We start from the raw sequence: 22,407 nt of genomic DNA on the forward strand, positions 1-22,407 counted from the left end.
CAACAATGTAAGTCAGTGGTTACCCGTTTTCAGCTTTCTTCAAAATATCTTCTTTTGTATTCAACAGAAAAAAACTCATAAAGGCTTATAACCACTCGAGGGTGAGTAAAGAGGTAGTAAATTTAATTTTGTGGGTGAACTATCCCTTTAATATTTATATTTAGTCACATACACATTTATATATTTAGTTATTGTATTTACTAACATGGGGCAACGCAGTGGCGCAGTAGGTAGTGCTGTCACCTCACAGCAAGAGGGTGGCTGGTTCGAGCCTCGGCTGGGTCAGTTGGCATTTCTGTGTGGAGTTTGCATGTTCTCCCTGTGTTCATGTGGGTTTCCTCCAGGTGCTCCTGTTTCCCCCACAGTCCAAAGACATGTGATACAGGTGAATTGGGTAGGCTAAATTGTCTGTAGTGTATTAGTGTGCGTGAATGAGTGTGTGTGGATGTTTCCCAAAGATGGGTTGCAGCTGGAAGCTGCGTAAAAACGTGCTGGATAAGTTTGTTGGTTAATTCCACTGTGGCGACCCCAGATTAATAAAGGGACTAAGCCGAAAAGAATATGAATGAATGAATTGACTAACATGGACAAACAATGAACAATACATTTATTACAGTATTTATTAATGTATGTTAACATTAGCTAATGGTGTCGTTCATTGTTGGTTCATATTAACTCCAATTTGTTAATTAGCATGAATTTGCATTTTAATAATGCATTAGTAAATGTTAAACTATGATTAATAAATGCTGTACAAGTACTGGTCGTTATTAGTTCATGTTAGTAAACACATAAACAAATGAAACCTTATTGTCAAGTGTGACCTGCAAAGAAATATGCAAATCAGACTTGAAAAGAAAAGTAAAGGAGTAAAACAACCAACCTGTTACCATCTGTGTGGGGTTGACCGCTGTGACAGTAACATTGCCCTGTTGTAAAGCAGATGCTGGCACTACGATACCTTGTGGACTCATGGCTCCAGTGAATGGGTTTTGCGGCTGTGAGAAAAACACATGCAATGAGTAGGGCCAGACGGAATCTGCGGACGTTTTTTGCTATTTCTGCTAAGAATTTTGGTAAAAGTCTGCGGATTTCTGCGGAATTATTTTGGGAGTATCATAACTAAAACTTTAAAATATGAAATAAAAAATAATATATTTTTAACGTGTATTTAATGTTTAAAATGCAAATTCAATTAGATTCACTTTATATGGTTGGTAAACAAAGCAAGTCTCTCATATAATATATCTAGTAAAAGACGTGCATTGTACATAAATCATTGTACATTGAACATTTAACATGGTCACATTAGTCAATAATTTTACTGAAATTATTTAAAAAACTGAATAAATATAGATTGACACACATTTACACAAGTAAATAAACTGAATTAATGACGGTCTGAAAATATGCGGAATTTTCCGTGCGCAGATTCCAGGTGGGCCTAGCAAAGATGGAGACAGGTGTATACAGCATCTCTCTGTGAATTTTACCTGTGTCGGTGATGGAGAATAGGGGCTTCCAGGATCTCCGCTAAGCAGAGTCTCGCTGTTCATCTTGGTCTTGAGGCAGGCGATGTAGCGGCTGCAGAAATCTTTGCACAGGTCATTTACCTTCTCAAGCTCCAGCAGGTGAATTCGTAACACTTGGATGGCCTTCACCATCTGAGACCAATGAGAGAGAGAAGAGGACAGTCAACAAAACACTAAAACAGGTTTAATGAACTACTAGATGTCTGTATGGGTATTAAATAGGCCTATTATGCCCTTTTTTACAAGATGTAAAATAAGTCCCTGATGTCCCTAGAGTATGTATGTGAAGTTTCAAAATACCAAAAAAAAAAAAAGTTTTTATAACTCTATGAAACAACCTGTTTTAGGCTTTGATCCCAATTGTGCCGTTTTGATGACTGGAATTCAGACATACTACTCTCGTACTACTATATAGTATGGAAGTATGCAATTTCAGACCCAGCCAATATGAAGAGAAACAGAGTTCTGGTGATTTTCAGTCATAAATTTAAGTTAAAGTTAACATACAGTATGTTTACAGACCTTTACGATAGCGCTAAAACACAATCCAATTCAATGTGTAAACCTGTAGAAAAAAATCCTAAAGCAAATAAAAAAATTATTTCCTTCATTTTAACAGTAAATTGTGCACAAGTTTTATAGACTCATATAATTTTCATAATTAAATGCATGTCTATAATTAACAAAATTTGTTCAAACTATTTTTATAATAACATTTTTAATACTAGTAGGACCCCTAAAATATTACTATTAATGTATTTGAATTTTTCTTGATAATTTCGTACAAGCTTCCCACGTTTAGAGCTCTAAATTATTCGGAATGTGTACTTTTACAAGCTAAAAAGAACAAACAAAATCTAATTGTTAAAAAAGATCATTTATATATACAGTCAAGCCCACAATTATTGAGTGAAATGACTTGCCTTAACGGGACTTTGATGTGGCATCATTGTGGAAAAAAAAATCTCAGCTATGATTTACATATGAACAAAAACGTTATGACAGAATTTGCCAGGGGTATGAATGGTTTTAAGCTTGATTGTACATATAAAACAATTGACCAACAACATATACGTCACACATTCCTGAACAAAATGTTTATTTAAGAAACTCACTTTTATTGAATAAGGATGCATTAAACTAAGCGCTGCTGATTACCAATGGTGATGAAACTTCAATGTCATTTTAGATGCAACAAGGTGCTTCATACCAGATTGTCCAAATCAGGGTCCTCGCTGAAGAAAGCCTTGCCTTCCTTCTCCTGGTTTCGCACAAAGTTCTCGATATCCACATCGAAACTGGCCGAGGTCACGCACTCCGAGCTCTGAGTGGACTGCTCGCATTTCTCAAAGAGCAGCGCCAACAGGGGGAACAGCGGGTGTCTACAGTCAACAAACACAGCGAAGGATGCACTTTCTAGAACACGCCAAAGATTACATTTACACTTCTGCAAGCAGTTGGCAGATGCATTGAATACAAAGCAATGAAGGTACACATAAATTATATAATGAAACATGATCACAGTTAATTAGCTATAGTTTAGAAAATGGTCATAAAACGACAAGAACAAATTCATCTTGACAAAGTCAGATAACTCTAATAGAAAATCAAACCAAAAATATTTCTGACATTTAGCATGACACAAATAACACTTTGTTGGGTCACCATTAGCCTCAATGACAGCCTGTAGTCTCTGAAAAAAAAAATCTCATATCATGACGTAAGTCATCTCTCATGCTGATAATGACAAACATAATTTCAGTAAACTTAATCAGTTAATAATTTACATATACACACACACACACACACACACACACACACACATATACATATATATATATATATATATATATATATATATATATATATATATATATATATACATATATATATACATATATATATATATATATATATATATATATATATATATATATATATATATATATATACAGATGAAGTCAGAATTATTAGCCTTCTTTTAATTTTTTTTTTTATATTTCCCAAATTATATTTAACAGAGCAAGGAAATTTTCACAATATGTCTGCTAATATTTTTTCTTGCAAAGAAAGTCTTATTTGTTTTATTTCGTCTAGAATAAAAGCAGTTAATTTTTTTTTTTTTAATTTTAGGTCAAAATAATTTTTTTTAGCCTCTTTAAGCTCTTTTTTTCCAGTAGTCTACAGAACAAACCATTGTTATACAATAATTTGCCTAATTAATCTAACCTGCCTAGTTAACCTAATTAACGTAGTTAAGCCTTTAAATGTCACTTTAAGCTGTATAGAAGTGTCTTGAAAAAAATCCAGTCAAATATTCTGTACTGTCATCATGACAAAGATAAAATAAATCAGTTATTAGAAATGAGTTATTAAAACTATTATGTTTATAAATGTGTTGAAAAAACCTTTTCCCTGTTAAACAGAAATTGGAGAAAAAAATAAACAGAGGGGCTAATAATTCTGACTTCAACTGTGTATGTATAACACTTTTCAAAAACTGATGATTACAGGCCCAACATAAAAATAAATAACATAACTAAATAAAATGCAAATTGTTAACAATTGCACTTTCAAGATTGCAACTTTCTCACAAAGTTAACTCTGCATCCCCAGGCAGGTAAAATTATATTCTAATATTTCATACATAATATGAGAACTTATTTTGATAAACAATGTTTTTGTGACCCCACACAATAAACAATAGAGTATAATATGAAATGTTAGACTTTTTATTTTGTCCACATGATATATATACTTTATATATAAATATTTTTTTCAAATATTTCCCAAATGATGTTTAACGGAGCAAGGAATTTTTCACAGTATTTCCTATAATATTTTATAATTATTTGTTTTATTTTGGCTAAAGTAAAAGCAGTTTAAAAATTTTTTAAACCCATTTTAAGGTCAATATTATAAACCCCAATAAGCTATATTTTTTCCGATAGTCTACAGAGCAAACCATCATTATACAATGACTTGCCTAATTACCCTAACCTGCCTAATTAACCTAGTTAGGCATTTAAATATCACTTTAAGCTAAATACTAGTATCTAAAAATATCTAGTCAAATATTATTTACTGTCATCATGGCAAAGATAAAATAAATCAGTTATTACAGATGACGTATCAAAACTATTATGTTTAGAAATGTGTTGAACTAATCTTCTCTCCGTTAAACAGAAACTGGGCAAAAAACAGGGTACAAAAATACAAAAATACAGTGCGGCTAATAATTCTAACTGTATATCGTCAAATTGTATTTAAACTTCATTATTTCCCAGATTTTGCTGCAGCTTCTTCACTTCAGTTGTCTTTTATTAAACTGTATGAATGAATTTTTGTATAAACAATCCTACATTTGACTTCATTTTGCTATCCTCACATACATAAACAGAATATAGTATCCTGCACTCGCTAGTAAAAGAAAAAAAATCAATGTTTACATCTGGTATCTGATTAATTTTTGGTTTGACTATTTATCAGATCTCTTTCCCTTTCGAATTGAACTCACACTTTAAAACTTGATAGCAAAGACGTAGCATAAATGTAGTTACCTGTAAATGGCTGACTTGTAGACCTCCATAGGAGTTTGTGGCTCAGACGGAGCCGAGCCGCTGTCTTCTTCTTCTTCGTCTCTCTCCTCCTCCTCCTCCTCTTCTTCCTCTTCCTCCAGCCTCTCCTCCACTTGTCCCGCTGTCGGTTCTCCCACTTGCATCTGCACGGGATGGGGAATGAAGATGTGTGAGGGATGTGGAAGTTAGCGGTGTCAGCTGGCATGTCTGCGGGCAGTAACGTCCGTGTGCGGGGCCACTCTCACAAACACAGCCTCCCTCTGTCACACAACGACACCCTAAGGCTCCACATGGGCTTTCACAACCTCCTTCTCAACAAAAAAGAGCTTCTTTCTCCAAACCAAAGGCTACTCCATCTTTCTCTGTCAGATTTGTAAAGGTTTCACAGATTTAACAGAATGGTCTTTACACATTAGTTTCAGACTGTTTAGCAGGAAAAACAGAGGAAACATGAAAACAGCAGCACCTTGCAAGATATTACAGATACTACTAATGGAATGATATATTCTTTTGTTTAAGTGAAAAGCTTTTCACTTTTTTCAGGGTTATAAGTAATCATGGTACATAAAAAAATGACTAGCTGATTGTTCAAGCTAATTTAATAAAATTAGTTAAAACAACACAACTTAAGGTTTTTTGGGACAACTTAATTGTTTTATGTTCAATCCACTTAAATGTGTAAAAGCGATTACGTTAACTTAATTAAATAGTGTTGAAACAACAAAGGAATTGTGTGGAACCCAGCATTTTTTAAAGTGTAGGTGTTATAACAGTTAAGTGAAGCAAAAATTACTGATGACATTACAGCAAGATTTCTACATCTACACACAGACTTCACTTATATACACTATATATCCGCAGGCTGTTTAAAAAGTAATACCTTTAACTGTTAGTTATTAGGAATTAAAGTTATTAGTAGCTAGTAAAATGGTAACTAATAACCTTAAAGTTTCTGTTTTTCTTTTTTTTTATGATGCAATAATATACTCCTTTTGTAAAGCCGCTTTGAAACTAGAATTATTGTGAAAACCGATTTAAAAAATAAACTTGAATTAAATTTCCTTTTGTTGCTAAGATTTCATTGGTTAACTACACTAGAAAGAATGAACTATACAGCATTTTATTAAAACATAATGTGATGTCGATATAAATAAAAATAATTTTGTCTTTAAAATGGTGTTTAAAAAATTAATAACTGCTTTTATTCTAGCCAAAATAAAACAAATAAGACTTTCTTCAAAGAAAAAATATTACCAGACATACTGTGAAAATTTCTCTGCTCTGTTAAACATAAATTGGAAAATATTTAAAAAAGAAAACAAAATTCAAAGGGGGGCTAATAATTCTGACTTTAACTGTATATATTAATTGATTAATTAATTAATTGATTAATTAATATTTAATGATAATTAGAATGTATTGCAAATGTATTGTAAATCAAAATGTATGAAATCTATTGTTCATTATTGGCTTCTGGAACCTTAGTTTAAAATGTCATGTTATACATTTATATAACAATTTAACTTATTTAATTTTGGCTAGTTGTCAAGAAAATGTCATATTTTTATTAATGCAAAATCATAATACACATTTAAAAAATAATAAAATAACGTGTTAATTAAAAAATGCTATAGTAGTAAAGTTTATAGTTTTAGAAAATTGTCCAAAGACAAAAATGGATGATAATAGTTTGGTTATAAATATAACTTTGATAATGGGTTTTAACCACTTCAAATGTTAAATATTGTATGTATATATATATATATATATATATATATATATATATATATATATACACACACACACACACTACCTTGGGGTCAGGTTTTTTATGTTTTTTAAAAGAAAATCATTCTGTTCTTCAAAGCGACATTTATTAAATGTAAAAAAAACTGATTAAATTGTTAAATATTTCTTTAAATTTTAAATAACTGCTTTCTTATGGTATGTAGTTTCAAATTAAATTATTACTCCAGTCATTATTGCTTTTATTACTATTACCAATAATAATAATTATATTAATAACAAAAATTATGATAATAATAATTAATATTAGTGATTTCTGAAGGATCATTTGACTGAAGACTGGTAGTGAAGTTGAAAATTCATCTTTAAAATCACTGGAATAAATAAAATGAAATCAAATTATAAAGTTATTTTATAGCGCAAAAACATTTGACTATTGTACAATGTGTTCTGTATTTTAGATTAAATAAATGCAGATTTGGTGAGCAGGAGAAGCTTATTTTAAAACATTTAAAAATCTCACCGACACCAAACTTTTGACCTGTAGTGTATATGTACATATATACACATATATGAAGAGTTCAAAGGCTAAAACCTCTAAGTGCCTGAAATCTGAAATTTTCTTCTAAAACAAGAATTTTTCTCAGCATTTTTTCATTGTATGGTAAATGTCTCTTTTCATTGCCTTTAAAGTGAAATAATTAATTTATACTACTAATACAGACTACAATCATTCCTCACTCACATGCCTGGTTAATGTTTTGCTTTATCTCAATGACAGTTAATGGTAGACAAAAGCATCATTTATGTTAAAAAGGGAGAAAACCCTGACTACTGATTTACTCTCTTTTTTACTACATTACAAGTAGCCTAACACAAAATATACTTCTGTATATGAAAATAAAATAGTTTCAAAATGAAAATATGACAAACTTAACTGGAAATAAGAGAATTTGCAAACTGTGGGTCTGTCCTTATCAGAGTCTATGAACAAGGCCCATTACCCACAGTTCTGCTGGTTTCTCCTCTCATTCGTACAGTTTGTCCTTTATAGTTGGACAGGCCCACATGATTGAGTGCATGTGATGGAGAGCAACAATAGTGTTGATTGAAAAGGGGGGAAATGATAAAAATATTTCACGACTGCTGGAAAATCTCGGGTTAGTCTCGAGTCTCGCTATCGCTCCATCCGATGCCGCAGAGGTCAGACTTCCCAGAATTCACAAGACATCAATCACAGTGTCAGATGTTAGATTGCTACGTTTACAAAACCGTTAATGGTTTTTATTGCAATGCACGGATACGGCGCACTCACACCAAACAAAAACCAGGCTGAATTATCTGGCAACACAAACCTGTTCAGCCTCTTGGTAATCCTCCATGGACACCGATGGGGATGTCATCATAGTTACTGTTGCCGTGGACAACGCTGGGGCATTCTATAAAGCTGATCTTCAGCACCGCTATAACTGATACAACAATAGAAACTCTGATGTCGACGAACTGTAAAACATAATATGCTGCTTTAAAATGCAATATCAACAATATATAATTACACAAATAAAACTGTGCTTTACATTCTATACATGTAATATTTTATTCACATATCATATGCAAATACATGCATGCTAATTAGATTTTAAAGTGCATAACTACTATTTGCTATTATACTGATAGCAAACAGAGATTTTAAAAAGATAATTATATTAATTTTAGCATTTCTGCACAATTAATTAGCTAGCTATTATTAAAATGACAGTAATAATTACTCCTTACATTTATACAGCAAAGCGCTTTACACATTGGGGGAATCTCCTCATCCACCAGCAATGTGCAGCATCCACCTGTATGACACAACGACAGCCATATTGCGCCAGACCGCACACCAGCTGATTGGTGGAGGAGGCAGAGTGATGAAGCCAATTATGATATGGGAATGGTTAGGAGGCCACGATAGACAGAAGCCAGTGGGCAAATTTGGCCAGGATGCCGGGGTTAAACCTCTACTCTTTTTCGAAGGACATCCTGGGATTTTTAATGATCACAGAGAGTCAGGACCTCGGTTTAATGTCTCATCCGAAAGACGGTGCTCACTGAACAGTATAGAGTCACCTTTACTATACCGGGGCGTTAGCACCCCCACAGACCATAGGTTGGGTGCCCCCTGTTGGCGTCACTACTAATCATGTGAGTTGCAAAGAGCTAGATGCCAGCAAATAGGACTTAAAATAACTTTGATTATTAATTGTGAAGCACTTCACTTTATTATAATCATTATATTTTACATGTAGCTATTTTATTTGACAAAACTGTGTGCAAAGTAACTTTCATTTCATTACATTTCTGCACATTTCAATTGACATAATAAAATATTATAGTTAAAGTGTGTAAAATAAATTTATTTTACTGCACAATCCATTTGCTGTTTTTAAATATAATTATTAAACAAAGAACACACGAAACAGCTCAAATGTCAGTCTCTTATTTTTGCACAGTTGATTTGCTATTGTTACATATGATCGCAAATTAAAATATAATTTAGAATGCCATTAAAAAATATAAATATTATATGTTATAATATGTATTTACATATAAATATTACAATTGACAACAACTTAAAAATACCGTAGTTTGAGCCATTTTTGGACACTTAATTTGCTATTGCCATGCTATTGTACACACAACTTTGCTTATTTGAAAGTAAGCATCGCGCAAAAAAAACAAAATTTTCTGCAGATTCAATTTACTATTACTAAAAACGATAGCAAATAGTGCACAAAATCATTTTAATTTCAGCATTTTTGCACAATTCATTTACTGAATTTGGTAGTAAACAGGACTCAAAATAACTGATTTTATCAACTGTTGCACACTTAGTTTGCCATTAAATTTTAAATTCAACGAATATACTTGACAGTAGATAGTGTGCAAAGTAACTTTAATTTCAATATTTGTCGGCTCATTTTTACTTTCTATTGCGAATAGAGTGTAAAAACAAACTAAATTTCAGCACCAAACTATTATAGTAAACAAATCATTTGCTTAAACATAATGATTACATTTGACAGCAAATAGTGCAGTTAACAACATAAATACCATTTTTGATATTTTACTATTTAATATAATTGCAACGTTTGAAAATGAACTTTGAACTTTTTTTACACACTCCTATTAAATATACATATAAATAGAAATAGTAGTTGTAAAAAATACATTTCAGCAAATGTTTCTCACTTTATATGATGGTAAACAGTTCATAACAACATTTACGCTGATTTCATATTGTATTATTACAACTGAAAAAGAGCAAAATTACATACATTTCAGCGTTTTGGCACATTTCATATGGTATTATTAAAACTGATAGTAGAGAAATCAAAATTACATGAATTCTAGCAACTTGTGCACTTTATTAGCTCAATTGTACACAACTACATGTGCTGTCAATCAAAACTTTGTGCTTTACTGAAGTGATGTGTACAGATAACGTTGCCTTCCATTAGCTTTCTTCGACATACCAAAACAAAACAATGTTTTACATCCATAACCACAGCAACATCTGCAGTGCTTTCAGATGAATACGAACCGGCGATATAAATAGCAGCATCATTAAATATAGCCGTGAGGGATCTGCACTGCAACGCGCCTTCAGCAAGCGAGTGATTATGTCTTCGAACACCTAAAAAGGCTCTCCATTTAAAAACAGAAGCGTTCACTCATTAATCATCTCAATTTCTCGTCACATCTTCGTCATGTCTATTTCTCCAGCAGCTCCAGATGACTGTATCTCATTCTCTCTATTACTGTAGGCGCCATGTTTGTCCGCTCAACAATCGCTACATGTTCATATCCATAGTCAGTGTTTTCATTCGAAGAGCCGAACGCCCGCGAAAACCTCTGACGCAATTAGTAAACGGTTACAATTATGCGTCATGACGAAAAAAAACTAAAACTCAGCCTTCAAGAGTTTTTTCCGACTTATAACGTCTTCAAATATCGCGTCTGTCTCTTTAAATATAATAAAAGGCTGCCCATAATCGCCTATCAATCAATCTAAGGGACATCGGGCTATCCCTCCCCACTAGAGCCGCCGCCATTCGCACTTCTACAAAAGATCATTAAAAAAAGAGCTGGGCCTTGACTGTGTGTGTACGTCGAGCCAGAAAATTTCCCCCGAAACCGCCGTCCAAACATCAGATTTGAGCCCAAAAGCCTCCAGACCGCGCGCCTCCCACGGAAGCTCGATCTTATGCGCCGAGTGCATTTTTAGCGCGCGGCCCAGATCGCCTGATTGATAGGGAGTCGGAAAAGAAGATTTTGAGTGACAGCTTACCTTAGTGCCAATCTTCGTCACAATGACAAGCGGCTGCAGCAATCGGGACCCGCAGTTCTTCCATGTCGTCACAGCGTAACGGCACGCAGGCAACTTTGCTCATGAATATTGATGAGGTGGGAGGAGACACGGCGGTGCAGGGGAAAAGTGCTCGCCCCCTGGAGACTTCTGTGCGGGGGTAACGGAGTTATGAAGTACAGTGCTCACATATTTGAGTACACCCCTCACAAATCTCTCATTTAAATCAATATTGTTCTGCTTTATGGTGTTATATCTGTGCATATACATTAGTTTGGTCAGTATTGAAGCCAAATCTGGAGCTAATCTAACAAAATAACTTACAATAATGGTTCAAAAATTAGTAAGCCAAATTTATGTGTTAGGGAAAATATGGAGTCAAATTAGGGCCACATATACTTGCAAAATAAAATAAAAAGATATTTGCAAACAAAAAATAAAGTATTGAGCAAAAAATAATTAAATGCAAATCTCAAAAAAAATTGAGAAATACATTTTGCTAACAAAAATAAAGAACTGCAAAGGGAAATTTTAGTTTTGAGAAATAAAATAATCTAGATAAACTGAAAAAAAATCAAGCATTGCAAAAAATAAAAAAAATAAAATATTTGCAATTAAAAATATACAAATATAGATCTTTTTGCAAAGCATATTTTATAGCATGACCTTTATTTACACAATTGCAATGCTCATTTGCTTTTTAGTCAACCGTGAGCGATACTGTTTTCACTTTGCACTACACATTTCTGCTCTTTTCACTTTGTAGCCCTAATTTGACAAGGGGGCGGAATCAAAGGAACTTGGGCGTTTACGGCAGACCGGTACCTGCCTCCATTTAAGCTTTGCATCATTTGCTTGCCAACCGTCATAAAACTTTGAAAGAAGAAGCTCAAGCAGAGCAGAGGCACAGGAGAGAAGTTCAGGTATATCTAACTGATAGATGATAGCCCCCTTGTCAAACCAGGGCCGCAAAGCGAATCATGCAGAAATGTACAGTACAAAGTGAAAACAACATTGCAAACTCACGGTTGACTAAAAAACAAATCAAAATGAGCATTGCAATTGACTGAACGGGTTTTGTAAAGGCGATGCAATAAAAATGTTTTGCAAATATTTACAGTTTTTTATAGTAAATATTTTAGTTTTTTTTTTTTTGCACTGCAGTTTTACTGTTGTTGTTTTTTTGCAAATTTCATTTTTATTTCTCAAAAATTAAATTTCGCTTTGCGATTTTTGAAGATTTGCATTTATTTATTTTTTTGCTCAATACTTTATTTTTTGTTTGCAAAACTTTCTTTTATTTTGCAAGTATATGTGGCCCTAGACTAACACCATAAAAAAATACTAAATAACATTTTCGAAAATAGCAAATCATGAGAAACAAAAAATAAATATAAACAATTTCGTTGAAATTTTTCTAGTTTGTAATTTTATTTGCATGAATTTAAATGTATTATCTTTCCATTTCTAAAGATGTCCTGTGACTAAAATAGTATTTCAATAAATATAATAAATCTGTTTTGTTCAAATGCACTAATATTTATAACCCATGTTCACTGAGAAATAGATCAAAATATTCATTTTCAAAATGGGGTGTGCTCATTAACACTAAGCACTGTATGTATTGCACATTATATATATATAAAAGAACATTTTGATAATGTTAAAGTTCAATATTTATTTTTGGTTTCCCTTTTGTTTTGTTTTGCAGTTCTGTAAGTGCATGGAAGACTTTTATAAAGTAATGACATTTAAAAGGAGCCCTCATCAATGATATACTCCTGACAATGCCGGGGTGAGCTTTTCATTTTGAGTCGCTTTCATCCAGTACAGGCTCTGGAAAAATAAAAATCGAAAAGTTAGTTCAATTTTAGTTTATAGTTTAGTATATAAGTTTAATATTCATTGTATACAGGATGTGAAATATACATTATTGATGAGGGGAGGTTAACTTTTATATTACTTTGTGTAATACATGCTACAGTGAATCAAATTAAATCAACACTGGAAACTGAACTGTTTAAATTTACTCTAATCTTCTATGTGATGCTGCATTGGCACAATCTGTAAAAGCACTATACAAATAAATATGAATTGAGTTGAATTGAATTAAAGGGGGGGGGGGGGTCAATTTCCCAATAAATCCCCCTGCAATTCACACCCTGATTGTATGTATGGAACAACGTTTTATACTCATTATATTACTATATTTATTTAAACATTTGAATTTGTCTGTATGTTTTATTATAAATGTATAGTTATGATAAACTGCGTTTTATAGTCATTTTTTTATGTGAAAAGTTGAATTTATTATTTTATGTTTATGTTTTGTTTTAAATGAATCTAAAATGTTTTTGGAGGGAATATGTAGTTATGTATGTTGCTCTTTATAGTATTGTATTTATTAATAAATGCACTTTTTTTTTACAAATTAATTACTTTTTAAATACAGATTAAATATATATTTATATTGCTTTATGTAACTTTTTAGGTATTTTTTAACAAATTCTATAATTCTTTTAATTTATTTACGTTTTGTTTTATTTAGATTTACTTATTTAATACTAATGTGTATATTTACCTAAATAAATTCCTAATTTTATTCTTATTTTTTTATTTTTAATAACTACATATCTCTTTATATATATTTCAAATTTTGTTGTATATGCCTTTTAAGTTTCTAAGGACCCCTGGCACTCCTTTGTTTACAGCCCAAGTTTGAAAAGCCTTCAAATAAATCCAAATGAAGTACCCACCAGAGAACTTAAATCCTGGGAAGTTTGTTAAGTCTCCACCACCGTAGAGTCTCTGGAGTTTGCTTAGTTCTTCGCTGAACGCTTTCTCATAGTCTGCTCCAGCATCTACAGGGCCAGCAGAGGCTCTATGGACACCATAAACAGGGTCAAATGTGCTGTTTAAAATATGTGAGAAGTTTGATCTACTGGAATGCTTGGAATGTTTTAATGTCATCTGATTTATGCAATGTTTTTCATACTGGCTCTTTGTGGAGTATTCCCGTATCTTGTGGAGAAAGAGTCTCTGTATTGGATCCAGCTGTTCTGCAGATTGAGAGGGAGAGATCACTGTTATTTGTCACAACTATCCCAAAATGTCAATATAATGCAGAATGCTTTAAATAGATGTGCTTTGAATGCCTTTGATAATAAAAAAATAGGAGTAATTTGACTGCTTTTCATGCTGAAAAGAAATTGAACAGAAAAAAGGTAAAAAAAACATTTAAAAAATGAAAAATTGATAATCATACTAAATGTGTCAAGAGACGTGGAGAAATTCACCCTCTTGTGGTGAAATTCAGAATAGTTCAAAGGAAGCAACGCCTCCACAACTCTGACTTTACCACAGACAACACCATTCTGATTAAATACTGTCAGCAAATATCTGTACTAAGAGAAGATGTTTACAGAAGCTGTATAGTTCTACACTTCATACAGATAGGTTTGTAAATTCATAGATGTGTCAGATTGAGACTGAAACTGTCTGCTTATGTTTGTGGCACAAATATATAATTTTTCATATATATTCCAAGTGACTTTTAATAGAACAAGATCTTTTCTATTACGTTTTTCTCCTGCAGAAAGATATTTTAAAACTGTCAAAACTGCCAAGGTCAATATTATAAGCCCCTTAACAAATTATTTTCAGAACAAACCTGTTTTCCAATAACTTGCCAAATTAACCTTATCTTGTTAACCTAATCAATTAAGCCTTTAAATCACACTTTTTTTATGAACTAATTAAACTACTGGCGCAAAATGAGGCAGTGGCACAGTAGGTAGTGCTGTCGCCTCACAGGAATAAGGTCACTGGTTCGAGCCTCGGCTCGGCTCAGTTGGCGTTTCTGTAAGGAGTTTGCATGTTCTCCCTGCGTTCGCGTGGGTTTTATCCAGTCTTATGCAGTTCATCAAACTCCATCTTTTAAAATCGAAATCGAAAGCAAAATAAAACAGTCTCCTCATAAAGCTGGCTTATCAGCGTGCTGCATTAAAAACATGGTTTGATTCTTAGTTTTGGCGAAAGTGGCATTTAGAGGCTTTTGCATCTGAACTCTTCATATATATATATATTTATATATATATAAAAATGCGCATATATACATATATATATATATACATATACATATACATATATATATATATATATATATATATATATATATATATATATATATATATATATATATACATACACATATATATATATATACATACACATATATATATATATATATATATATATATATATATATATATATATATATATATATATTTATATATATATATATATATATATATATATATGCACATTTTTTACATAATTTACAGGGTAAATTTGGCTTAAAACAAAAGTTTTTTTTTTTTTTTTTTTAAATGAAACCCTTTTGTACTGATAAGCATTTTAAGCTCACAGGGCAGCTCACACAAACATAAAACAAAGATTTTTTGAATCTTAAACATGTTGCATTGTATTTCATCAAATAACTTACACAAAAAAGTAAATGGTGCAAACAACAACAAAATACTAAATCGTTGGTAAAATATAGATTAAGTTGAAACATACCCTCAGGCAGCATCTCGGCTGCTTCTGTCTGGTTCTCTTCCACTAAAATATCCGTTTGTGCAAGAACTGGGTCCTTCAGACTGATGGAGCTTTGAACATTGGCAGACATTTCTGACAATCCATCAACCTTTACGGCTTTACAGGCGGATACAGTCCCAGCAACTGAAAGATCGTCAGTTGATTTAAATAAAGAGACTCCTGCGATATACTCAGTAGATGGAGAGACTTGACAAACCTCTCCAGATCTACTACAGAAAGCTTCGGAAATATCTTGTATGGCTGAGCCATCTGGTAAAGACTCTGGAAATGCCTGATTGAGGATCTGTCCATCAGAAGATTGTTTGTCTGCAATGACATTTGAAGACCAGTTAGGAAAGTGTTGAGGGAGAGGTTGTGGATAGTTTTGTGCTTGTGCAATGTTCACATTCACGTTGACGTCTTCTGAAAGACAACGCAGCTCTTCTCCTTGAAACACAGATGAAACTTCAGGAGTTGTCATGATAGCATCAGCCATGTTGACGGTCTCTTCACAAGCAACTACCTGTGGTGTGTGTTCATCAAAAGCATCATGATTCTGTGTGTCGACTTCATAGGATGAAATGACTTCTGATGTCTGAGAAGAAACTTGAGTGATATTTGTAGTCACATCTCCATGAGCATCATTAGTGGTGGATCCAGCATATGAATCAACGAAATTGGATGCTAAATCATTTGCGTTTGAAATTTGAGTGTATTTTTTCTTATTCAGACCCTCTGTGGCATTTTGGTCAATAACATTTGAATATGCAAAGTCCACAGCAGGACGGATTAGGATAGAGTTAAGTCTGGATGCGGTTTCATTCAGAGAAGAACCTGTAGGGCTGGTCACTGCTTGAAGATCTACTAAAGTGTCTTGAACTGGTTTGGTGTGCACAGGAATGGCAGATTCTGAAGAATCTTTTACTGGAGGGTTAATGGTAGAAGTTTGAACTTTTGCATTGGCAATAAGCATTGCGTCAGTTGATTGGTTTGGTGTTGCTGGTTTGGTTGTATTAGAAGCAAACGGTTTTCTCTCGTTGGTCTCTTTGCTCTTTTGCTGGAGCAGTTTGGCAATATCATTTATAGATTTTGGTTTCGCTTTCTCTAGGGAGAAGTTACGTTATATTAATACATGTAACAAATCAAGATAAATGTCTATTTTTTTTTGTACAAAAAACAAAACTTTCTTCTAAATGTGACCCTGGAGGACAAAATAAGAGGTCTTAAAAAGCACTATTATTTTGGAATAGCCAACCATAACCTGTAAGAAATATCTGTTATTTACAGTTCCCATATATTGTGGTTCACATGGTGTTGTTTCCTGTTTATTTCCAGGGTTCACACTGATAATTGATTATAAAGCGTGTTTGGCATGCTGTCTCAGAAGAGAGCCCTGAGCTCATGAGATCCTCGAGCCCAAGCTCCCTCCCGTTTGCAAGACGAGCTCAGGTGGATCTCGAAACTCCTCCGCCGTAGTAGCTAATGAACAGATGGTGATTGCTCTTGAGAGATAACTATTTACTAGGAGCATGTCTATGGTGCCGATTTGGATTAGTCAACTTAAGTTGCATGTTTTTGAACGGTGGGAGGAAACCGTGGAACCAGGGGGAAACCCAGTCGGCTGGCTTGGTAAGGACTAGATCCAGTGACGTTCTTGCTGTAAGGCAACAGTGCTAACCGCTGGGCCACTGTGCCACCCATCTAGGAAAGGAGGAGGTGTAGGGGTGGAAGGGGGGATTCTTCTAAACAAAGACAGCTGTCATATGGAACTTAGGGTATTTATAGTGGCTTAGGAATCGTCTGATTGGTGAATCATAAATTGGATAATGCGGGGCCAGCCGCAAACAATCATAAGCATGTGATCCTCACAAAATTAGTTTATAAATAAACTACACTTATGGTTGTGAATTGGATTATGGGAGTTTTATCTCTGCTCTGTCGAGATCTGATGTTGAATATTCAACGCTGCAGATTAACAAATTTTATGGGTATTTTACTAGTTTGACACAGGATATTACTTAAGAAATAATAGAGAGTTAAGTCTGTAAATTGACAGAAAAAGTGCTGACAGTTTATGACCAGGTTTTTGTACCGTAATTTACAACACAAACACAGACAGCAAATCACGTCAAACTATTAAAAATGTCAACAAAATTCCACATTTTTTGAACATCAAAAGCTTTTGGAGGAAAGATCATGATCTCATAATGCAACTCGAAAGCAAAAATACCTAAAAAAAAAAAAAAAAAATCACCAAATACCGATAACTTTAGAATTACAAAATATATTTACAGTTGTACATTGTAAGAGTGAAAATTATAGGTTTTAAGTGCAAAAACACAAAAGAATATTAAGGAAAGACCATATTCCATGAAGACATTTTGTAAATTGAAAATCTTACAAATTTATAAAAACTTTAAAACAAACTTTGACCAACAATAAAGGCAAGTGTCTCAATATTTAGATTTTCTTGAACACTCAGATTCCTGATTTTAAATAGTTTTATCCCTGCCAAACCCAGCCGGGGTTACACAAGGGAGGAGATCGAGTAACATCTTTCACAAAAATCGAGATGCAACATAATGCAGGTCAAATGACAGTATGTTTGTTCTTGGGGAGAATTTGTTTACCCTTTCAGCTCTTCAGGGTTTCTCTCATTCGAGTCTCGGACGGTGTTTTTCTGACAGCTTGTTTACTTGTCCGTCGGAAATTAGGGCATGTCTTCAGTTGACATTAAAACGGAATTCAAAGCCTCTCACGTTACTACGCCAGTACAGACGATGGAATTAGGAGTGTAGTATGAAGGAATAAAAGACAGACGGTACAGAGGAATGAAGTAATTACTCAGGTTGTTCCGTGAAGCCTGGAGACGTTGCGTAATCGCTGTGACACGCCCCCTGCGCGTGCTTGAATACGTCGTGTGCCCATCCATCACTGCTCACAACGTATAAAAATAGTCAAAGTTTGACATAGAGAATGTTAAAGAAGCCAGTTTCCACAAAAACCATGTAAACATAAGCTTTTTGTTTAACAATTGTGTATGCGATTACTTAAGCGCAATTCCCCCCCCACATTTCTGACTGGGGGAGGTCAGCAATTGCTCTAAAAAAAAACAACAACAACAACAGCAACTCTCATAGAGCGTATAATGGTTTTACAGATTGAAATGGGGGGCGACACAGTCCATATGCTGGATAAGTTGGCAGTTCATTCCGCTGTGGCGAATAAAAAAATACTCACAAATTACTCAGTGGTTTTAAGCCATTAAAAGTTTCTTTTTTTCTTTAATTGAAAACAAAAGAAGATAAAACCCCCAAATCAAACAAAAGGTGCTCAGGAGTAGTTTAAATAATGTGTGTGGTTTTATGAATAGTTATGCCAACAAGGAACAGCCATGTCAATGAAGGCTTTTAAATATCTTTTTTCACATTTTTAGAGTGCCTTCAACTATCAAAAGAAGATACTTTGAGAAATGGAAGTACCACTATGGAAGTCAATGGTTACCGGTTTTTAACATTCTTCACAATATATTCTTTTCAACAGAAGAAAGTCAAACAGGTTAAGTAAAGGGTTGAGTAAATGATGACAGAATTTAAACTCGCAGAGTGTGAGTTAAATCACAGTAAACCATTAAAATGTACTGGCTTTAATGGTTAACAGTTGATAGTTTTCAGGGCTGCAAGATATAAACTCACATTTGAGAATTTTAGTTAAAATTGTTAAATGCAAATCCTTTCCCCCAACATTTTGACTCAGATTTGTAGCAAAGTCACTGTTAAACATTTACATTTTAGCAAATCTCAAAATCATGGATTTATATCTTTCAAAACAGTGGAATACAATAGTCTATTTGACACTGTAAAACCAATAAAATGCCATAAAATTACTCTTCTCATTTCAGAAAATTGCCTAAATTAATTTTCTGGTAATTTTTAAAATGACCTCTTCACACATTATGTAATTTACCAGAAATTTTCCAGAAAATTCTGCAAGTGCAAAAGAGGCTAAAGTCACAGTTTTATAAGTAAAATACCACAATTGTAAGATGTGAATTCAGAATTGGGAAAGCTCAGAGTCTATATAAGTGTTTATCTTACGATTCTGACTACTTCATCAGTTTTGGAAAGGAGGTCAGCATTGCCTTCTAAAAAAACAACAGAAATTCTCATAGATGTGTAATGATTTTAATGATTGTCACAGGAATTGCTCTCTATTGGTAATTTGTTAGGAATTGCTTACACACAAATACATTTTTTTTTTCATAAATTACTTAAGTAGTTCCAAACCTTTATGAGTTTTTTTTCTTCCGTTGAACACAAAATAGAAAATACTTTGAAAAATGCAAGTCCTACCATGGAAGTAAATGGTTACCGGTTTTCAACATTCTTCACAATATCTTCTTTTCAACAGAAGTTAAAAAAGTCTGAGATTGAAAAGTCAAACTGGTCAAGTAAAGGCTTGAGTAAATGATGACAGAATTTAAACTCGAGAGGTTATCCTAAATCACAATAAATAAATAAAAAATACCTTTGAATGTGTAACGGTTTTAATGATTGTAATGCTTACCCAAGTGGTTCCAAAACTATTATGAGTTTAATTTTTCTTCCGTTCAACACAAAAGAAGATACCTTGAAGAATAGAAGTACTACTATGGAAGTCAATGGTTACTGGTTTCAACGTTCTTCACAATATCTTCCTTTCATCAGAATAAAGTCACACAAGTCTGTGATGAGTAAACGTTGAGTAAATGACCACAGAATAAATTATTATTGGGTGAACTGGCTTTTAAGGTAACCAAATTTCCTATTTCGAGAGTGCATCCGAAAAACACTGAACCCATTAGAATGTACTGGTATTAATGGGTAACAGGTGACGGTTTGTAGCATTTTTTCTGCCGGCTGAAAGATATAAACTTGCATTTAACAATTTTAACTAAAAGTACCAAATGTAAGTTGTATTTCTGAGAAAATAACATCGGGATTGTGAGGTCTGGCTTTCCCCAAGAACTTTGACTCATACATTTGTGGCATTCACAGTTAAACTGTGATCCTAAATTACAGATCTTAAAATTGCGGTTTAATATCTTTCGATAAAACAGCCCCCATCACACACTAAAATCTGAAAAATTACTGGATCGACTTTTCATTTCAGAAAAGTGCCTAAATTAGTTTTAAAGTAATTTTTAAAATGACCTATATAATTATATAATTACTGCAATTGATCAGTAATTTTCCAGTAAAGTCTGCAAGTGTAAAAGTTATATTCAATTCATCTTTATTTCTGTAGCGCTTTTACAATGTAGATTGTCAAAGTAGCTTAACATAGAGGTGTTAAATTAAAACTGTGTCAGTCCAGTTTTCAGAGTTGATGTTCAGTTTAGTTCAGTTCAGTGTGGTGTGGTTAAATTTCACTGCTGAAAGTCCAAACACTGAAGAACAAATCCATCGATGAGCATCTCCACAAGTCCCAAAACCAAGCAAGCCAATGGCAAGAAACAAAACTTCCACCAATTTACGAAAGTGAAAGAAAAAACCTCGAGAGAAACCAGGCTCAGTTGGGCACAACCATTTCTCTTCTGGAAAAACTTCTTGTGCAGAGCTGCACTCTAAGTGCCAGAGGCTGGAGAATGCTGGACGTCCATCGTGAATAACTGCAGATGTGAGCAGGACACCGATGGGGGATCAGGCTGGCCCATGAGATCAATGCGAAGACTTGTCAAAGACACTAGAGTCACAGTTTCATAAGATAAACATCAGAATTGTGAGATGTATACTCAGAATTGGAAAAGCTCGGAGTCTAAGTGTATATCTTATGATTCTGATTATTTCATCTCCATAATTATGAATTATTTTTCCGTTGGAAGTTTTTTGCATATTTCTTGCAATTCTCATTTTAAATTGAGAAAACGTGGAAAAAAGTTGTAAAAAAATTGAGATACAAACTTGCAATTCCTTGAGAAAGAGTCAAAACTGTGAAATGTTGACTTGTAAAAATATGTAAAATATGTGTGCAAGACAAATCTAGAGCAGTGTTTCTCAACCACATTCCTGGAGACCCACCAGCTCTGCACATTTTCCATGCCTCTTGACCAAACACACCTGATTCAGATCATCAGCTCATTAGCGAAGACTGAAAGACCTGTAATGGGTTTCACAGACAAAACGAGACATCCTAAACATGTATGTGTTGGTGGTCCTCCAGAACGTGGTTGAGAAACACTGATCTAGATGCACTGGGACACATCGTCAGTGATGTATCCTGGGGTCAGTAGGTGTTTCAGTTCTTTCAACATCCGACACCCTCACCCAGTTGACCCAACTGCGGTTGATCAGATCCCTGCTTGCGTCCCAGGAGCAATCGCTCATGGATCAGTCCTCTTTATTCATAGCCATCTTGTGGCTTTCTCTGCAGCTTCAACAACAGACTTAATGGCCCCCTTCTTAACAGCCATTACTTGGTCTAGTTGGTTGAAAACAGAGTGCACACTCTGCAAACCCTCAACATCCCAATTTTATAGGCGCACAGTGGGTCTTCCAGCCCCCATCCTGGCACTTCTCTACTGTAGCTCCTGGTTCTTTGAGGGTTTCATTTCACTTGCCTCTTC

General features: G+C 33.8%; 2 protein-coding genes and 1 long non-coding RNA gene across 16 annotated transcripts in view; 1 reads left to right on the plus strand and 2 right to left on the minus strand.

Annotated features, from left to right (window-relative positions):
- The window catches only part of pknox1.2 (pbx/knotted 1 homeobox 1.2), a 23,893-nt gene extending 12,642 nt beyond the window's left edge, over window positions 1-11,251 (minus strand). For 2 of the 9 annotated variants that reach the window (XM_702776.8, XM_073954349.1), the window contains exons 1-6: window positions 11,190-11,251; window positions 8,212-8,359; window positions 5,093-5,253; window positions 2,743-2,914; window positions 1,494-1,664; window positions 884-998 (exon numbers count right to left, since the gene is read on the minus strand). In XM_702776.8, coding sequence (XP_707868.2) covers window positions 884-998; window positions 1,494-1,664; window positions 2,743-2,914; window positions 5,093-5,253; window positions 8,212-8,262 — 670 coding nt within the window. In that variant the 5' untranslated portion in view covers window positions 8,263-8,359; window positions 11,190-11,251. Of the gene's footprint in view, window positions 1-75; window positions 999-1,493; window positions 1,665-2,742; window positions 2,915-5,092; window positions 5,254-8,211; window positions 8,360-8,632; window positions 8,701-10,442 lie in introns of all 9 variants that reach the window. The other 7 variants (XM_073954345.1, XM_068221694.1, XM_068221695.2 and 4 more) reach the window with 7 other exon arrangements.
- Window positions 10,715-14,386, plus strand: LOC141386345 (uncharacterized). Its single transcript, XR_012408173.1, has 3 exons — window positions 10,715-11,367; window positions 12,919-13,002; window positions 13,919-14,386. It is a non-coding gene; the product is annotated as an uncharacterized lncRNA (long non-coding RNA).
- Window positions 11,273-18,689, minus strand: si:dkey-22n8.3. Of its 6 annotated transcripts, XR_012408083.1 has the most exons (6): window positions 18,321-18,689; window positions 15,786-17,064; window positions 14,203-14,266; window positions 13,964-14,088; window positions 12,957-13,043; window positions 11,273-11,357 (listed from the first exon to the last, which is right to left on the minus strand). XR_012408083.1 is itself a non-coding variant. In XM_073954363.1 (5 exons), the coding sequence occupies exons 2-5, from the start codon at window positions 16,774-16,776 to the stop codon at window positions 13,012-13,014; spliced, it is 1,212 nt and encodes a 403-aa protein (XP_073810464.1). In that variant the 5' UTR covers window positions 16,777-17,004; window positions 18,366-18,689; the 3' UTR covers window positions 12,868-13,011. The 6 variants fall into 6 exon arrangements, 4 of the variants coding, with proteins under 4 accessions (XP_073810464.1, XP_073810461.1, XP_073810465.1 ...); XR_012408081.1 differs by having other exon boundaries at window positions 15,786-18,689; XM_073954363.1 differs by lacking the exon at window positions 11,273-11,357 and having other exon boundaries at window positions 12,868-13,043; window positions 15,786-17,004; window positions 18,366-18,689.
- Between the last annotated feature and the right edge of the window lie 3,718 nt (window positions 18,690-22,407).

This window comes from Danio rerio, chromosome 1 (assembly GCF_049306965.1).
Source record: "Danio rerio strain Tuebingen ecotype United States chromosome 1, GRCz12tu, whole genome shotgun sequence".
Taxonomy (NCBI): domain Eukaryota; kingdom Metazoa; phylum Chordata; class Actinopteri; order Cypriniformes; family Danionidae; genus Danio; species Danio rerio.